This window comes from the organism of the source record quoted next, unplaced genomic scaffold (assembly GCF_019419815.1).
Source record: "Pyrus x bretschneideri cultivar Hongxiangsu unplaced genomic scaffold, Pyrus_bretschneideri_v1 Contig125, whole genome shotgun sequence".
Lineage (NCBI taxonomy): Eukaryota > Viridiplantae > Streptophyta > Magnoliopsida > Rosales > Rosaceae > Pyrus > Pyrus x bretschneideri.
In genome coordinates, this window is record NW_025999419.1 from 19,011 (window position 1) to 36,316 (window position 17,306).

At 37.0% G+C, this 17,306-nt stretch overlaps 1 protein-coding gene across 1 annotated transcript; it reads right to left on the minus strand.

Moving 5' to 3' along the window:
• Positions 1 to 13,712: 13,712 nt before the first annotated feature.
• On the minus strand, positions 13,713 to 14,696 carry LOC103935239. Its single transcript, XM_009344999.2, has one exon. The coding sequence runs from the start codon at positions 14,694 to 14,696 to the stop codon at positions 13,713 to 13,715; it is 984 nt and encodes a 327-aa protein (XP_009343274.2).
• Positions 14,697 to 17,306: the final 2,610 nt, after the last annotated feature.

Sequence of the window (17,306 nt, forward strand, 5' to 3'; positions counted from 1 at the left end):
TTGGAGGTGGAATGTGCAGTGTGTATGATGGTCCATTACTGGAATGCTTAGTTATGAGAGTGAAAAAGAAAGTGAATAGGTGTTATCCACTGACTTTGTTCTCTGAGAATCAAATGGTGTTGAAAGCTAGTGTCACTCACTCTACTGAGACTTAGTACAGGAGACTTGGACATTTACACTTTGGTGGTCTCAAACAATTGAGAGACAAGAAAATGGTACATGGTTTGCCACAACTTGCAGACTACAATGGAATCTGTGAAGGTTGCCAATTTGGTAAACAACACAGAGAAGAATTCCCAAGAAATAAAGTGTACAGAGCAACTGCTCCACTTGAACTGATTCATGTTGATTTGTGTGGACCTATGAAGACTGAGTCAATTGCTGGAAATAAGTATTTCATGCTGCTGATAGATGATTTTACCAGAATGATTTGGGTCTATTTCTTGAGATATAAGTCTGATGCATTCAACTGTTTTAAGAAATTCAAAGCTATGGCAGAATTACAAAGTGGTTTCAAGATTAAGACTATGAGAAGTGATAGAGGAGGGGAGTTCAAGTCATCAGAATTTGATCAGTTCTGTGAAAAGGAAGGAATACAAAGACAACTTACTCTTGCATATACTCCACAACAAAATGGAGGTCTGGAGAGGAAGAACAAAACCGTGATTGAAATGGCGAAATCTATGTTGCATGAGAAGAGGATGCCATATTTTCTCTAGGCAGAAGCAGTGCATACATCTGTATACATCCTAAATCGATGTCCCACAAAGGCGTTGAACAACATCACACCTTTTGAAGCTTATTCCGGTAGAAAACCAGGAATAGCCCATCTGAGAGTATTTAGATCTCTATGTTATGTTCATGTTCCAAGTGAACAGAGACATAAACTTGAACCTAAAAGCTTCAAAGGAGTATTTGTGGGATATGCAATTTGTGAAAAGGGGTATAGGGTATTTGATCCACTATCCAAGAAATTATTCTTGTCAAGAGACATTGTATTTGATGAAGAAGCTGCCTGGAATTGGGAAGAGAACTCAGGGTCAACATCTCTTAATACTGGAAGTTTTATTCATAGTGACATAAATACAGAGAGCAGTGACAGAATGGTGTTGTCTCCTACATCATCTATATTATCTCTATCTAGGAGAGCTCTTAATATTGAAGACTCTGAAATTCAATCCAAGTCACCTATCTTAGGTGAATCTACAAGCATGTCAAACTTAAGTGAAGGACACAATCAAGCATTTGATCATACACCACTGAAGTGGAGGAATCTGAATGAAGTGTTGGCTCAATGCAATCTGTGTATCATGGATCCAGAGAAGTATGAGGATGCCAAACAAGATGAGTCTTGGTTAAAAGCTATGGAGGATGAGTTGTTTATGATTGAAAAGAAGGGCACCTGGAAGCTTGTTGACAGACCAACTGAAAAAACTGTTATAAGGGTTAAATGGGTTTACAAAACCAAGTTAAATCTTGATGGCTCAGTGTTGAAAAATAAAGCAAGGCTGGTTGCAAAAGACTATGCGCAAAAGGCTATGCACAAAAGCCTAGTTTGGACTACAATGAGACTTATGCACCGATTGCTAGGTTGGATACCATTAGAACTTTAAAAGCTTTGGCTGCACAAAAGAGCTGGAAACTGTATCAATTAGATGTGAAATTGGCCTTCTTGAATGGAGTTCTACAAGAAGAGGTCTATGTTGAGCAGTCTGAAGGTTTTGTAGTAAAAGGCAAGGAAGAAAAAGGTGTACTAACTTCATAAGGCCCTCTATGGTCTAAAACAAGCTCCGAGAGCTTGGTATGGAAAGATTGACAACTATTTCTCACAGTGTGGTTTCAAGAAAAGCTTGAGTGAACCAACCCTGTATATAAAAGCAAGGGGAGAAGATATCCTGATTGTCTCTATCCATGTAGATGATATAGTTTACACTGGTAGTTGCAAACCAATGCTAGAAGAGTTCAAAGAAGATATGAAAATGAAGTATGAAATGACAGATTTAGGACTTCTTCATCACTTCCTTGGGATGAGAGTGATTCAAACAGACTCCAGCATCTTCATTCATAAAAAGAAGTATGCAAGCTCTTTACTGAATAACTTTGGTTTAAATGAAGCAAAGACTGTCACAACTCCTCTTGTAGCTACTGAGAAATTATCTAAAGATGATGGAAGTGGATCTACGAGTGATGAAATGTATAGGAGCATTGTGGGAAGCCTTCTATATCTCACTGTTACAAGGCCGGATATAATGTATGCAGCTAGTTTATTGGCAAGATACATACATTGTCCTACCAATAGACACTATGGAACTGCAAAGAGAGTACTCAGATACATCAAGGGAACTCTGGATTATGGCTTGGAGTATGTGAAAGGAAGAAAAGCTTGTTTAATTGGCTTCTGTAATAGTGATTGGGGTGGTTCATTGGAAGACAGCAAAAGCACATTAGGATATGCCTTCTCATTTGGCAGTGGTGTGTTTTCCTGGGCTTCGGTCAAGCAAAACTGTGTTGCACTCTCAACTACAGAGGCTGAATATATAAGTGCATCAGAAGCCACAACTCAAGCAATATGGCTGAGGTTTGTTTTGGAAGATTTTGGAGAATTACAAACTGTAGCTACTCCTCTTCACTGTGATAACACATCTGCCATTGCTATCACAAAGAATTCTGTGTTCCATCAAAAGACCAAGCACATTGATAGAAGGTATCACTTTATTAAGGATGCACTGCAGGAAGGAATCATTGATTTGGTGTATTGTTCCACTGAAAAGCAGGTAGCAGATATTTTCACAAAACCTTTGGTTAAAGATCATTTCAACTATCTCAAGGATATGCTTGGTGTGAAATCAGCTCAAAACTTAAAGGGGAGTGTTGAATTATAAGTGTTGAGCTGAAAAGTTTAGAATAAGATTTCTTAAATTGGTGTATCCACTTGTGCAAAATAATGCCAAGTGTAAAGTTCTGTTTTGTAAAAGGCCATGAGTGCCATGTGTTGGTTGATCCATGTAATTAGATAGATGAGTGACTAAGATGAAATGTAGTGTAAGTGTGGTCCCAAGTTAAGGCCATCAGTTAATGTAAAAGCAGAGTTAGTGCTCTTTTTCGAAATAGAGAAAATATTCCTCTGCAATTTTTGCAAGAGAGAAGAAGAAAAACCATTCGGTTTCAGTTTTGTTCATCTTTGTTTTCTGTCAAGCTCTCTCTAGTTCAAAACCCATTGAATTCATTTACACTAACAAATATTAGGTAATGAGTGACTTGATGTCTATTGACCGAGTGTTTAAATGTTATGGTCAAGTCCTTAATGTTTGCCATTCTATGCGTAAGAATTCCTTTAATCAAACTGAGTCCCTTCAAGTGAGGTTTACTTCTCCCTCGAATTGACTTCCATCCTGTATTTGGCTGAATTTCTCTACGAGGAATTTGGCTATCAGGAAAAATTTTCGTTGTCCACTTGTTAATATTGGCCGCGTTGCAAGACTCGCCTTGAATTTCCTCAAGGTTGATAGGCCTTGCAGATTTATACGTGGTGGGAACATTCCCCTCCAAAACATCAACTCTCGTGCATGCTTGCAGCCTTTGTGGTAAAAGTAGTGGTGGCACATAAACATGGTTTATAACAGGTTCAGGGGAAAGTTCAGGGTCAACTAGCGTTATTTCCTTCGTTGGGCATGTGTCATTGGCAGGTGGCTCTTCTGTTCTTACGACAATCTCCTCTTGATCTTTATAGCTATAACCACAGTGAAATCCTTGATGGGTTCTTTCAATGTACAATTCAGATGATTCCAACAATATAGATATTTTGTTCTCCACCAAAAGCTCTTGTGACACATCAGGCTGCTCAAAATACTGCTGATTACCTGCCCACATAAAATAAAGGTGCTTTTTCAAACCTAGATTGTAAAACTCTGAATAAGGATCGTTCCAATGCCTTTTTGAGTTGTTTCTCATATTGGCATGCTTCTCAACAAATTCAGGGAAATATTCACTTTTCGGGCATTGCAAAATATCGTGGGCCTTCAAACAGCAAAGGGCACAAACTGTAGGTTTAAATCCATAAAAACCCTTTTCTGCTAAAGAAACCCACAAAGGCAAATCTCCAGCCGGTGGTAGCTCCATCATTGAATTGCTATCAAAATTAACAAACCTACAAAAATAAAAATGAAAATAAAATCAACAACTAAATAAAAAGATATATATACAAATAATTAAAACAGAATATGATAAACACAAATATTTAAAACAATCTCCGGCGACGGTGCCAATTTCTTGATAGGAATTTTTACCACCTGCAAAAGTAGGGATAAAAACACTTTAAAATACTTGTAAGAGTACAAAGTTATCGTAGTATAGCAGCTCAAGTAAAATCGTTTTCCACATGGATTGAATGAATAATTATGTAAATACCAAATCTTAATTAATTATTTGAAAATAAAGTTTGGAAGAGGTTTATTTTATAACCTCAAATATTAAAAACGAATTTTAAATTAAAACAATTAAAGAAACCTATTTGAAAGGGAACAATCTTAGAAAATAATGATAAAAGGACACTAGGGTTCCGTCATCATCTTAACAATCTTATGTAGTTTTACCAATTACTTATGAATTACACATGCAACTTTGAAGGTTAGGTTTTCCTTATGCATATTCTACTTGTGGCATTCAAGTTAGAACGTATATCAAACATGCAATCCGTTTGTGTCATTCAGATCAAATATAAACATACATGACTCATTACACTTTGTGAAAACCCTTTGAAAAACCATGCAACCCCTAAGACGTGGCATTCGCCCTAGGTGAACTTACAACTATCAATCACAAGAAGCAATACTCAATCCTCAGGTGGCATTTTGACCGAATTGCATCCGATTACTTATCTAAACATCCTAATGGTAGCTAAGCATTAAGATATAGATCACAGTTTAAACACAATGATTTATAATTCAAAGTATGCATGTATATCATAAGCAATTAAATAAAAACTACATGTTCATACTAAGGCTCAAGGCATTACGCTAGCAAACAGAAATTAGTTACTAACAATCATAAAACAAAAGGAATTTTATTGAAATAGAAAAAAGATAGAAAACACCTTAAAATACAAATCGTCAAAGGCTAGCTAAGTTCTCCAAATTGATCCTTGCCCCGCTAATGGCTAAATAGCCTTATTTATACTACTAGAAAATAAAATCTTTCCTAGAAAAGGTCTTAGAATAAAACTAGGAAACATAATAAAATAATAAAACGGAAAATAAAAGGATTCCTATTTGAACTAAAATTCAGATTTTGCAGAAAATCAGACTTTTGAAGACTAAATCAACTCCGATTTAGTCTCGAAATGTCTCTTTTGAAAGCTTAAGTCATCCCCTACAAATCCTCAGAAGGAATCTTCCTCAAAATATACCATCTTGACCTCCAAAGTACCCAAAATATCTAGAAACATCAATCTGAAAAAACTGAGCGCTGGGCCTTTATTTCATTGCCACGGTCAAACGGCTAAGTAGAAAAATCTGAAACTTTGATACAATCATCTTGAAAGACTCACGAACCTCCTCCAATTGGAATCACTCAAAATTCGTCTATTTGATTACTTTACGCTCAAGAGGAAGTCAAATATCCTACATTAGAAATATAATTTAAATTATTAAAATCTCACCTAAATAATCAATAAATTAATATTAAGATTAAGGTAAAATATATAGTAAAATATTGACTCATCAGTATCAATCCTTCAAGTTTTGCAATATAGTTAAGATGGTATCAGAGCCAAGTTTTATCATAAAAAAATTTTGAGATTCTACCATAAAACAAATTAGTAATATGAGGTGTAACTCAATGTACTTATAGGCACACGCAAGGTCTCTCTTCTCTTTAGAATATTGATTTCTTTACCACTTCCATACATTCGTTAATCTATATGCAAATCATCCATTAACCAAGGCATGTCAAAGCAATAATCATTAGTTAATCACAATTAATAACAAAAAAATAAAGAAAACAAACCATCATCTTTGCCCGTTGTATTAAAACCGAGTAAACATATCTTAATAGATATGGAAATTTGCATAGATTAATCACATTCCTATTGGATTTATGGGGTACTTATAATAAGTAGCGATTGCATTTTGTGAGCAGGGCTAATTTTGGCTGGTGTATTTGCGAAAAGACTAGTAAGCCCAATTTCTCAAAATAATATTTCATGGGACTAATTTTATTATAATAAAACAAAGAGTAAATTACAATTTACTTCCTCAAGTTTAAGGGCAATATAAGCTTCATACCATATCTTAAAAACATTTCAATTGCATACATTCTTATTATTTTATTTTAGTTTCATACAATCATTAAAAAATATGCTAAGTTAGTAATTAAGTAATGACGTGATAACAATGAGTTCTACATTTATACTGAGGCGACTGCCAACTTGTGTCACACGTCTAAACAACTAATAAAAATATCTGGCCAAGATATAAATGCTGTCAGCGCAACTAATAGACCGACCGTCTACTTTGTCTTGTGTTCCCATTTCGGTCACATTCTTAGTCTTTACTTAATAGTTCTATGTGTTAATAATTTTGGTTATTATGACCATGGCTGACCTCATTGGAGTGACGCATGATTTGTAAAAATAGCTTGATGTAATTGTTCGCTTATATCTTTCCAAACTATTCCGTTCCAGTTGCAGCCTGGTCTATAGGAATAGTTTATGTGTGTATATATGTGTGTGTGTGTGTGTGTATTTTTATTTTTTTTTATAGAAAATCTCGACGGTACGAGAGAAATTTTATTGATAGTGAAAAAAGAAGCTACACTTAGTCAGGGGGACATAAACCTTATCCCACATATTCAAGAAAAAGGAGAAACTGAACAGGAGACATAAATCTTAACCTTCTAGAAACGAAATAACAAAAGATACAAGGAAAAGAGGAGGGAGTGACATGAAACCTAACTCTTCCAAAGCCAAACCCAAAGGGTCTAAACTTGCAAAACAAGTCGAACAACACCACGAGGTTAGGAAAAAAAACAAAAAAGTGAGACAAACCTATATGCCGAGATGCACATTAGTTTGAGAAATGGAAGGCAGGCAAGCTAGCATAATTGGAAAATAAAGCAGTAATAACCGTTGGCAGAGGAGAATCGTGCCATACCAAAGTCGGAGAAAATAAGCCCATGTTAGCAAATTTGTCTGCGCGACAACATTTCCTTTACTATATATATCTATATATATATATATCTGTGTGTGTGTGTATTATATATATGTGTGAGAGACGTAGAAAGTCATCTTCATAATACAGTCCAAACACATAGACCTTTGTGTGCGAAGAGGCCAAGTGCTAATTAGGACTTATCTTGGGGTTTTAATTCTGTAATATTATTCTTCTCACCAAGAAGGGAAATATATATTGTACAAGATTGATTTACAAGGGAAGAAACATAAAATAATGCCTACCTACAAGGGAAGAAACATAAAATAATGTCTACCCTATTGACATCTTGATTACAAGAACCCAAACAGGCAACTAAACAAATTACAAAGCTCAACTCTCTCCAACACTCCTCAAGTTGGTGCATAAATGTCGTTCATGCCTAACTTGACTAGAGAGTTGTAAAACGCTTGACTTGCAACAGTTTTAGTTAAGATGTCCGCTAATTGATCCTCTGACTTTATGAACGGGAATTGAATAATATTCCCATCCAACTTTTCCTTAATGAAGTGTATGTCAACTTCTACATGTTTTGTATGATCGTGCTAGATCGGATTGTGTGAGATATCAATGGCTGCTTTGTTATCACAAAACAAATCCGATGCCGACATTGAAGGACACCCGAGTTTTGTGAGTAACCTCTGAAAAGCCATAACAATTCACATACTCCTTTTGCCATACCCCTATACTCCACCTCTGCACTTGATAAAGGAGACATTTTATGTTTCTTACTTCGCCAGGTCACTAAATTTCCTCATAGAAATGTAAAGTATCCAGATGTGAACAGTTGATCAGTAATATTCCATGCCCAATCTACATCGGTATAACCTTCTATCCGGCAATGACCATTCTTGGAAAACATGATGCCTCTACCCAGGGAGAACTTTAGGTATCGTAGAATGTGTTCAACCGCACCTATATAAGTGTCACTCGGGGAATGCATAAATTGACTAATAACACTCACTGCATATGCAATATCAGGCCTGGTGTGAGAGAAATGAATTAACCTCCCAACTAACTTTTGTTAACAATCTCTATTAGTGGGGAATTGATCAGGGTGCATGGCCAGATGATGATTTTGGACTATAGGGGTGTCACCTAGCTTACAATCAAGCATTCCGATTTCGGTAACAAGTCCAGAACATATTTTCTTTGAGATAGAAATATACTCTGTTTAGATCGAGCTACTTCTATACCTAATAAATATTTTAATCCACCAAGATCTTTCATCTCGAACTCGATTGCTAAATAATCTTTCAGCCTTGAGTTTTCCTCTTTATCATCACTTGTAACAATCATATTGTCCACATAGATAATGAGTGCCGTCAATTTACCCATTCAACATTTCAAGAAAAACGTATGATTGGAATTGCTCTGCCTGAACCCATACTTCCTCATATCTATCCAGAACATACCAAACCATGCCCGAGGTGATTGTTTCAATCCATACAATGCCTTATTCAACTTGCACACCACTCCAGGTTGTGAAACCGGTGGAATATGCACATACACTTCTTCCTTAAGATTGCCATGTAAGAAAACATTTTTCACATCTAGCTGCTATAATGGCCAATCTAAGTTAGCCGCCAAAGAAAGTAACACTCTTACCGTATTAATCTTCACTACTGGGGCAAATGTTTCTGTATAGTCAACACCATACTTCTGAATGTATCCCATGGCCACCAATCATGCTTTGTATCTCTCCATGGACCCACCGACTTTGTACTTGATGGTGTATACCCATCTACATCCAACTCTCTTCTTTCCTTGGGATGGTGCAACTAAATCCCATGTTTGATTTTTCTGAAGTGCATCCATTTCTTCCTACATTGCCTCGGTCCATCGATGGTCAAATAGTGCCTGCTTCAATGAACTTTGTGTGCTATCATTGGATATTTGTTGTACAAAAGCTTTGCCGGGTTCAAATAATTTATGTGATGACATATAGTTGGCAATGGGATATTTAGAGCCTTTCATTGTTTTCGCTGAATATCGATTAGGTGGTTTTCCTCAGTTGTGCCTGAAAGGTAACTGATAATTTGGAACATTACATCAACAGGGATAGTAAAGCTTACCTTAGGAATATTCTCACGAGTATGGCCATCTGGTGGTACTATATTTGGAGGTCAGTAGAAGTCTCAAAATCGACAAGTGGCAACATTGTTGCTGTGGATAGTGACTGCATTGCCATGCCTGCCGCTGGTACTGTTGCTACTAGTGGCAAGGACGCTGCTACTGTTGGCTGAGCTGGCAACGCAACCTCTATTGGCCCGGCTACTAGTAGCAACAGAAGATCAGTGGTAGCAGCCATGGTCCAATCCTGCTCATCATTCGGTGTCTTCCCCTGAAGAGTAGGGTTGGAAAAAGCCAAAGAGTAGTACATCTCGGACTCGGAAAACATGACATCCATGGTAGCATACATTCGTCGCGAAGAGGGGTGGTAGCAACAATACCATTTATGATGTAGTTCGTAACCCTTAAAAATACAATGGAGAGTACACGGGTCAAGTTTCATTTGTTGATTTTTATGAAGATGAACAAATGCAACACATCTTACCCAAGGTGGAAGCACCAAAACAGATGGTAGATGCTCGAATGTAGCAAGAACTTATAAAGGCATAAGAATGTCCAAGACTTTGGATGGCATTCGGTTGATAAGATAGATTGTAGTCTGAAAAGCAACATCCCAAGATGAGCGGGGAACATGCGCCCCAATCAATAGAGATCGAGCCGTTTCTAATAGATGGCGATTTTTGTTCTTAGCCACCCAATTTTGTTGGGGAGTCTGACGACAAGTAGTTTCATGGAGGATTCCGTGATTAGACAAATAATGTGTAAAATCATTATTAACATATTCACCGCCATTATCAAAATGCAAAATTCGGATTTTAGTAGAAAATTATGTCTGAACCATGGTGTGGAATGTCTTAAAAGCCAAAAACAAATCACTTTTATGCTGAAGAATGTATAACAATGTCATCCGTGTGCAATCGTATATGAAAGTCTCAAACCACCTAATACTAGATAAAGTGGTAATCGAAGATGGTCCCCAAACATCCAAATGAACAAGGCCAAAAGGAGTAATAATTTTATTAGAATTCAACGGATAAGAAACACGGTGACTCTTTGCAAGTACGCAAGTGTCACATTTAAAGTCTGAAACAGAACAACCAACAAATAAATTTGGAAACATATGTTGTAAATAACTGAAAAACGAATGACCCAAATGGTGAAGCCATAACCATATCTGACGCTGCTTATGATCAATGGCTCCTTGGGCAAGATTGACTCGGCCTGTACTAACATCATCCACAAAATAGGGATCCCCCCTTTTAGTACCACGACCAATTATCTCCTTGCTAAGAATATCATGAATAAGATAAAACTTCGGATACATTAGTACAAAACAATTCAATTGCTCAGTAGCTTGGCCAGGAGACATTAATTTATGCTTTAGTGAAGGTACGAGTAGTGTATGAGGCAAAGAGAGGGTAGGCGTGAGGCGTATAGTGCTAGCACCAGTCATCGATGAGGTGACACCATTAGCATTGATAATATTACATCGAAGTGGAACAACATCACATGCTAAATCAAAGGGGTCATAAGTCATATGGTCTGTAACACCAGAGTTAATGATCCAACTGAATTGAGTATCATCACTATTCATATTAAAAGCATAACCACAGTTACCTGAGGACTTTGGAGACATATCAGAAGAACTCAAAATAGGAGGAGGATCATCTCGAGATATCAAAGATAGTTGGGACACTAAGGTCACAAGATTGGCTTCCCCAAGCTTGGCTTGCTCATCTCATTCCCATTGTTTCTGAAGCTTCAATGGTTCCCACCATTCCAGATAGCATGCAACTGAAAACAATTATTGCGACCGTGCCTCTCATTGTCGTAGTAAGTACAACCAGCAACCGGGACTAGTGGTTTGGGACAAAGAAGGCAAGGGCCCACGGTGGGTCGTGAGGTCGTCTTATCAACAAAAAGCGAGCCATGTGCTGGACTCAAGGCAGTAGCTTGGCGCTGCAGTCCTGGGCCCTGTGCAAGCAGCTTCTTGAGGGTGTGGGGATGAGGTGGAGCCACGACTTGTGTTGCAAACTGAGCCACCATTGTTGTCCCACTTGGCAGCTGTCCTCTAATGTTCATAACAACATGTCTCATTGCTTTCTGGAGAACATAGGCAAAGGTTTGTTTGACGAAATTGAGGGGCTCAATTCATAGAATATCACTACGAATTTTATCAAACATGTCATCCAATCCTGCAAGCAAAGCATACGCACGATCCGTTTTTACAATTTTATTATAAATTTCAATATCAATACCGCATTTCATCTGATTAGGTTGACGATAATCAATCTCTTGCCACAAAGATTGAAGATCACTATAGTATGTCTCCACTGGTCATCCGTCTTGCCTTATGCGAGAGGCTTTGCAGGTATATTGGAGCTGTCATAATATGTGCGAGCAATCGCGTCCTACATTTCTTTCATCGTCGGTAGTCGAAGAAAATACCCAATTAAATTGGGTTCTATAGAATTGATGAGCCAAACCTTCACGATGGTGTTCTCTATATGCCATTTGGTGAAGGCCGAATCATTAGTAGAGGATTTGGGATTACTCCCAAACAAGTAGCCCAACTTGTCTTTGCTAGCAACAAACATCTCAACAATTTGAGACCAAACTGCATAATTGGCACCATTGAGTTTGATGCCAATCGAAGCCGTAGAAGAATCATGATGAACAATTTGTGTAACAACTTGTGGTAAAGATGGAGTAGGATTCATGGTAGTGTTTAGGATAGGGGTAGGATGGGGTTGATTTCACCGTGGAGTGATGGTAGGTTCTCCATGGGAAGGCCAAATTTGCTTGAGGGAATAGGCAAAGTAGAAATCCTAGGATCTCCGCTCGGATACCATGCTAGTTAGGACTTATCTTGGGGTTTTAATTCTGTAATACTATTCTTCTCACCAAGGAGGGACATATATATGTACAAGATTGATTTACATGGGAAGAAACATAAAATAATATCTACCCTAATCACATCCTGATTACAAGGACCCAAACAGACAACTACACTAATTACAAAGGTCAACTCTCTCCAACACCAAGGAGGATCAAAATTAGTTGATTAAAGAGCAGAAATAGCACTATAACAGTCACTTTCCAACCAGAGATAATGCCTACTCTGCCGAATAGTGTATAAGTCCAACAACTGAATAGCAATTGTCAACTTTCATAAAGAACATGGATAGGTGTGGAGTATTTTGGTAAGAATTTTTTTTTAAACAATTGGCTTATAACTATGATGAGGAATGAAATTTGTGACATTGTGAACTCAAAAAACTAGATGTTTTCAACTGGAGATTTGTTTTTGTTTACGTGGATATATCTACGTAGCGTATTATTTCACTCCGATTATAATGGTAAGAGTGGGTATGTAGCATATATAATGGGCATTATATATACTAGCATAGGTTCAATTATGAAAACCTTCCAATATAACTGGAAATAAAATAAAATAAAAAAGCACAAGAAAGAAACGAAATTAAACCGAAATTAGGAATAAACTATCTGATCTTCTTTTCTTTTCTTTTCTTTATTTTTTTGTGTTTCTATGAATCATTGTGATGATGATCTATTTGATCAACCAGAATCATAAGACTGCCAGATTAATCAAATAACTCATCCCTTCACAAGCTTTATACCATTCTCTCAGTCCGACTTAGGATATAGATCTATAGCTTTCACGATTGAAAATTGTAATAAAAAGTTTTATAAAATTCAGCTTGGTTCACAATTGATACTAGGCCGCCCCAGAAAACTAACAGAACATTGCTATCTTCTTTGCGTAAGTTTTGTATAATGACTCGAAAAGAATAAATAAAAGGGAAGGCATATCTTCGTTTATAGTTTTATATTGATGAAATTTTACAACTAAAAAAGAATTCATGCCACACCCACTGCACACAACGAATTGGTTCCAGCTTTTTGGAGGGCTGTCATGTCGTTTAATTTAAGATGTATGAAAATAGATTGCAATGAAATACTCCATCTGATAAAACTCATAAGTTAATGAAGGGTACTCATCTTCTCTTCTCACTTATTTAGAAGAGAGTAGCAAGTTTGTAGTTCCTCCTAGATGTCCTGATTAGTTTATTTAGTACTTAAAATTACTAAATACGGAATTCAAGTCATAAGTACGGCATTTAAAATCAAGAATTCCCAACAAGCACAACTTTTATTCAACCCACAACTACACAAAGAACATTTCGGATCTGTGTTTATTGGTTTAACACACACGCATTACAGTGAAACTTAAATACTTAAAAATGAAAATAACAGAAACTAGTGATGAAAACCAATGCCACTTTCGCAGGGAACTCGATTGCATTGAGCACATACAACAAGCCTTTTAAACCCATAGGTGACCCTGATGGGACGAGTGAAGTCTCGTGAGGGTTTCCAGAGACACTACCCACAAACATCAGATCATGATGATCATGGAAGGCTAGTCGGTTCTTGCACAGGACTGGCTGTGTAGACATCCAGTTCTTGGAGATCAGGACTTAATTGGTTCAGGCGTAGTTCTAATCTGCTTTCAATGAATGGCCTTGTATACAGACTGCTTTGCACGTGTTGCAGTCGGCAGAGCACATTATTGTTATCTTTGTCTGCTTGCCCAACAAGCTCAGGCTTGAACAATGTGCAAGACCATCTTCTTTTGTCCTCGTCTCGCTGGTCAGCTGCAGCCAGGATCAATAGGTTGTTTTGGTCCAACCTTCTAAAGTACTTATTGTTGTGGGAGCATTTGACATGAACGTAATGATTATCTTGGTTCTCCCTACTGTTTGCCAGCTCTATTTGGAACTTTGTGTCCGGATTCGTAGGCTCCACTGCCGTGAATTGAAGAATTTCACGATTGATAATATCTTCATCAAGTTTGTAGCGCAAGTATCTGTCATTGTTGTTTGATTTCAGCACAAAATGGTTAGGTATTCCGACTGGTACCAAGTCAATGACTGTGTACGCATCCATCATTTGGTGGTCCGGGTTCGGTTGGTGTGCGAAGAGGCATGAACGGAAGGCGTTTGCACTGAATAACTTTACATAGTGCCCAAGTTCCACATGTTGTAATCGAAGGAGGACTACGTTGTTGTGCGCATGGACAGCCACTGGCTTGAACAATGTGCAGGACCAAAGGTTTTCGTTTTCCTCTGGTTCGTCAGCCCCGGCTACAATCCACCAGTGTTGGTCGTCTGCTCTTCTCAAGTATTTGTTGTTCCACCGGGATTTAATGTGCACGTAACTTCCGTCACCATTGTTCGCTGTCTCCATTTCGAACCTTGCATACGGGCTATTAAAATCCTCTTCGGAAAATTGGAGAACTCCACGAAGATTTTCCACAACTTGATCTATGTAGCGCAAGCATTTTCTGTTGTTGTTTGATTTCAGCGCAAAATATCTTGGCAGTAGTGATGCCATGTTAACTAAGACGATCTTTTTCTCTCTTCTCTCTTAATTCGATCTCTCGTGTGTTTTTCTTTGGTTGCTCCCACCTCCAAACCAGCTATCTCCTATTTATAGAAGAAGAAAATTGCTACGAGTGGTCAGCTACCATAATTTTTGTTGCACCTCCATTGGGTGTAATTCACATATTTACCATTTGCGAACATAATATATGACTGTTGCAATTTATTTATCTTCATTTAAAAATATCTCTAATGATTTCTGATTCGAATGAATTGTTATAGGCATGATCTTTAAATGAAAATTAATAAATTAAAAGGTTTCGATCGTACAAGTATTTTCATTTAACGTTTCTGATCCGTTAATGAGGGGGTGAGTTATTAGAGCAATGAAAGTATTGTCTCACAAACGATATACTATTAAGAGGGGGATGATGAGCTAGTCTCACAATAGATCAATAATAATGTGGTTCAAATTTTCCTTTTGCGAGAATCGAACCTAAAATCTCTCATTTACAGGTAAAGAGGAATACTACTAAACCATAGTACTAAATGACAACAACTTATTGTTCTTGGTCTTTAATTAATTAATATTTCTCTTAGCGCATGATAAATGGTTCAGAATCTCAGGTCTTGTTTTTCTCTATATTCACATACTACGTGTCCACCCCACTAATGATTTAATTAAGGTAATTCACATTATTCTTTTTTAGTTGTCAAATTTTATCAATATAAAACTATAAACGAAGATATGCCTTCCCTTTTATTTATTCTTTCCGGGTCATTATACAAAACTTACGCAAAGAAGATAGGTTCTGTTAGTTTTCTGGGGCGGCCTAGTATCAATTGTGAACCATGGTGAATTTATAAAACCTTTTATACAATTTTCAATCGTGAGAGCTATAGATCTATATCCTCAGTCGGACTGAGAGAATGGTAGAAAGCTTGTGAAGAGATGAGTTATTTGATTAATCTGGCAGTCTAATGATTCTGGTTGATCAAATAGATCGTCATCACAATGATTCATAGAAACACCAAAAAAAAAAAAAAAAAAAAAAAAAAAAAAAAGAAGAAGAAGAAAAGAAAAGAAGATCAGATAGTTTATTCTTAATTTTGGTTTAATTTCGTTTCTTTCTTGTGCTTTTTTATTTTATTTTATTTCCAGTGATATTGAAAGGTTTTCAAAATTGAACTCATGCTAGCATATATAATGCCCATTATATATGCGACGTACCCACCCTTATCATTAAAATTGGAGTGAAATAATGCGCTGCGTAGCTGTATCCATGTAAACAAAAAAAACATCTCCAATTGAAAATGCCAAATTTCATTTCATATAAATCACAAATGATAGAAACGAAATTCAACGCTTAAAACATCTAGTGTTTTGAGTTCACCATGTCACAAATTTCATTCCTCGTCATACTATAAGCCACTTGTTTAAAAGAAGGCTTTTTAACCAAATGGTTCCTGAGATTTGTATAACACCTCACTTTGGTCTCTGAGATTGAAAATCAATAGAAATGGTCCCCGGGATTGTCCACTATTCATTATTTTGGTCATTCCGTGAAAAACTCTGTTAAGTGTTCTGGAGCTCTTGGCCGAAAGTTTAGGTAATTTTCAAAGCTTTGTAACTCAATCGTTTCTCAACCAAATTCAACCCATAATATATCAAAATGAAGATAGGAAAGTGTAGAACAAGATTATACCTATTTGGAAGCCCAATGGTTGCCGGAGATGGCTGGAAAATAGCCTGAAAGGTGACTGGTCCATGGGAAAACTGAAAAACTCACTGGAAACTAGGTAAACTTTAAACGTTCATAACTTCTTCATAACTCAACAAAATTGAGTGATTCAAAAAGAAAATCATACTTCTCGATGAGACGAATAGAATGGTACCTTTCTCGTCAGCTAAATCACCGTGGTTTGCCCGAAAAAAAAGCTCAAAAATGGCTGTCTTGGCCGGAAAACGCTCTTACAAATATACTCCACACCTACCCATGTTCTTTATGAAAGTCGACAATTGCTCATTCAGTTATTTGACATATAAACTATACGGCAGAGCTGGCATTATCTCTGGTTGGAAAGTGACTCTTACAATATTATTTCTGCTCTCTAGTCAACCAATTTTGATCCTCCTTAGCCTCTTCATACACAAAGGTCTATAAGTTTTGGGCTGTATTTCGAAGATGACTTTCTACGTCTCATATATATATATATATATATATATATATTGTAAAGGAAATGTTGTCGCAGATAAATTTGCTAACATGGGCTTATTTTCTCTAACTTTGGTATGGCACGATTCTCCTACGTTGGTGGTTCTTACTGCTTTATTTTCCAACTATGTTGATTTGCCTAACTTCTGCTTCTCAAATTAATGTACATCTCGACATACAGGTTTGTCTCACTTTTTTTTCCTAACCTCGTGTTGTTGTTCAACTTGTTTTGCAGGTTTAGACCTTTTGGATTTGGCATTGGACGGGTTAGGTTTCATGTCCCTCCCCCTCTTTTCCTTGTATCCTTTGTTATTTTGTTTCTAAAAGGATAAGGTTTATGTCTCCTGTTCTTTTTCATTTTTAGTTTCTCCTTTTTCTTGAATATGTGGGATAAGGTTTACGTCCCC

Bases quoted from the DNA above. Each gene is read 5' to 3' on its own strand.
- LOC103935239 (XM_009344999.2), bottom strand. From the start codon at position 14,696: ATGGCATCACTACTGCCAAGATATTTTGCGCTGAAATCAAACAACAAC.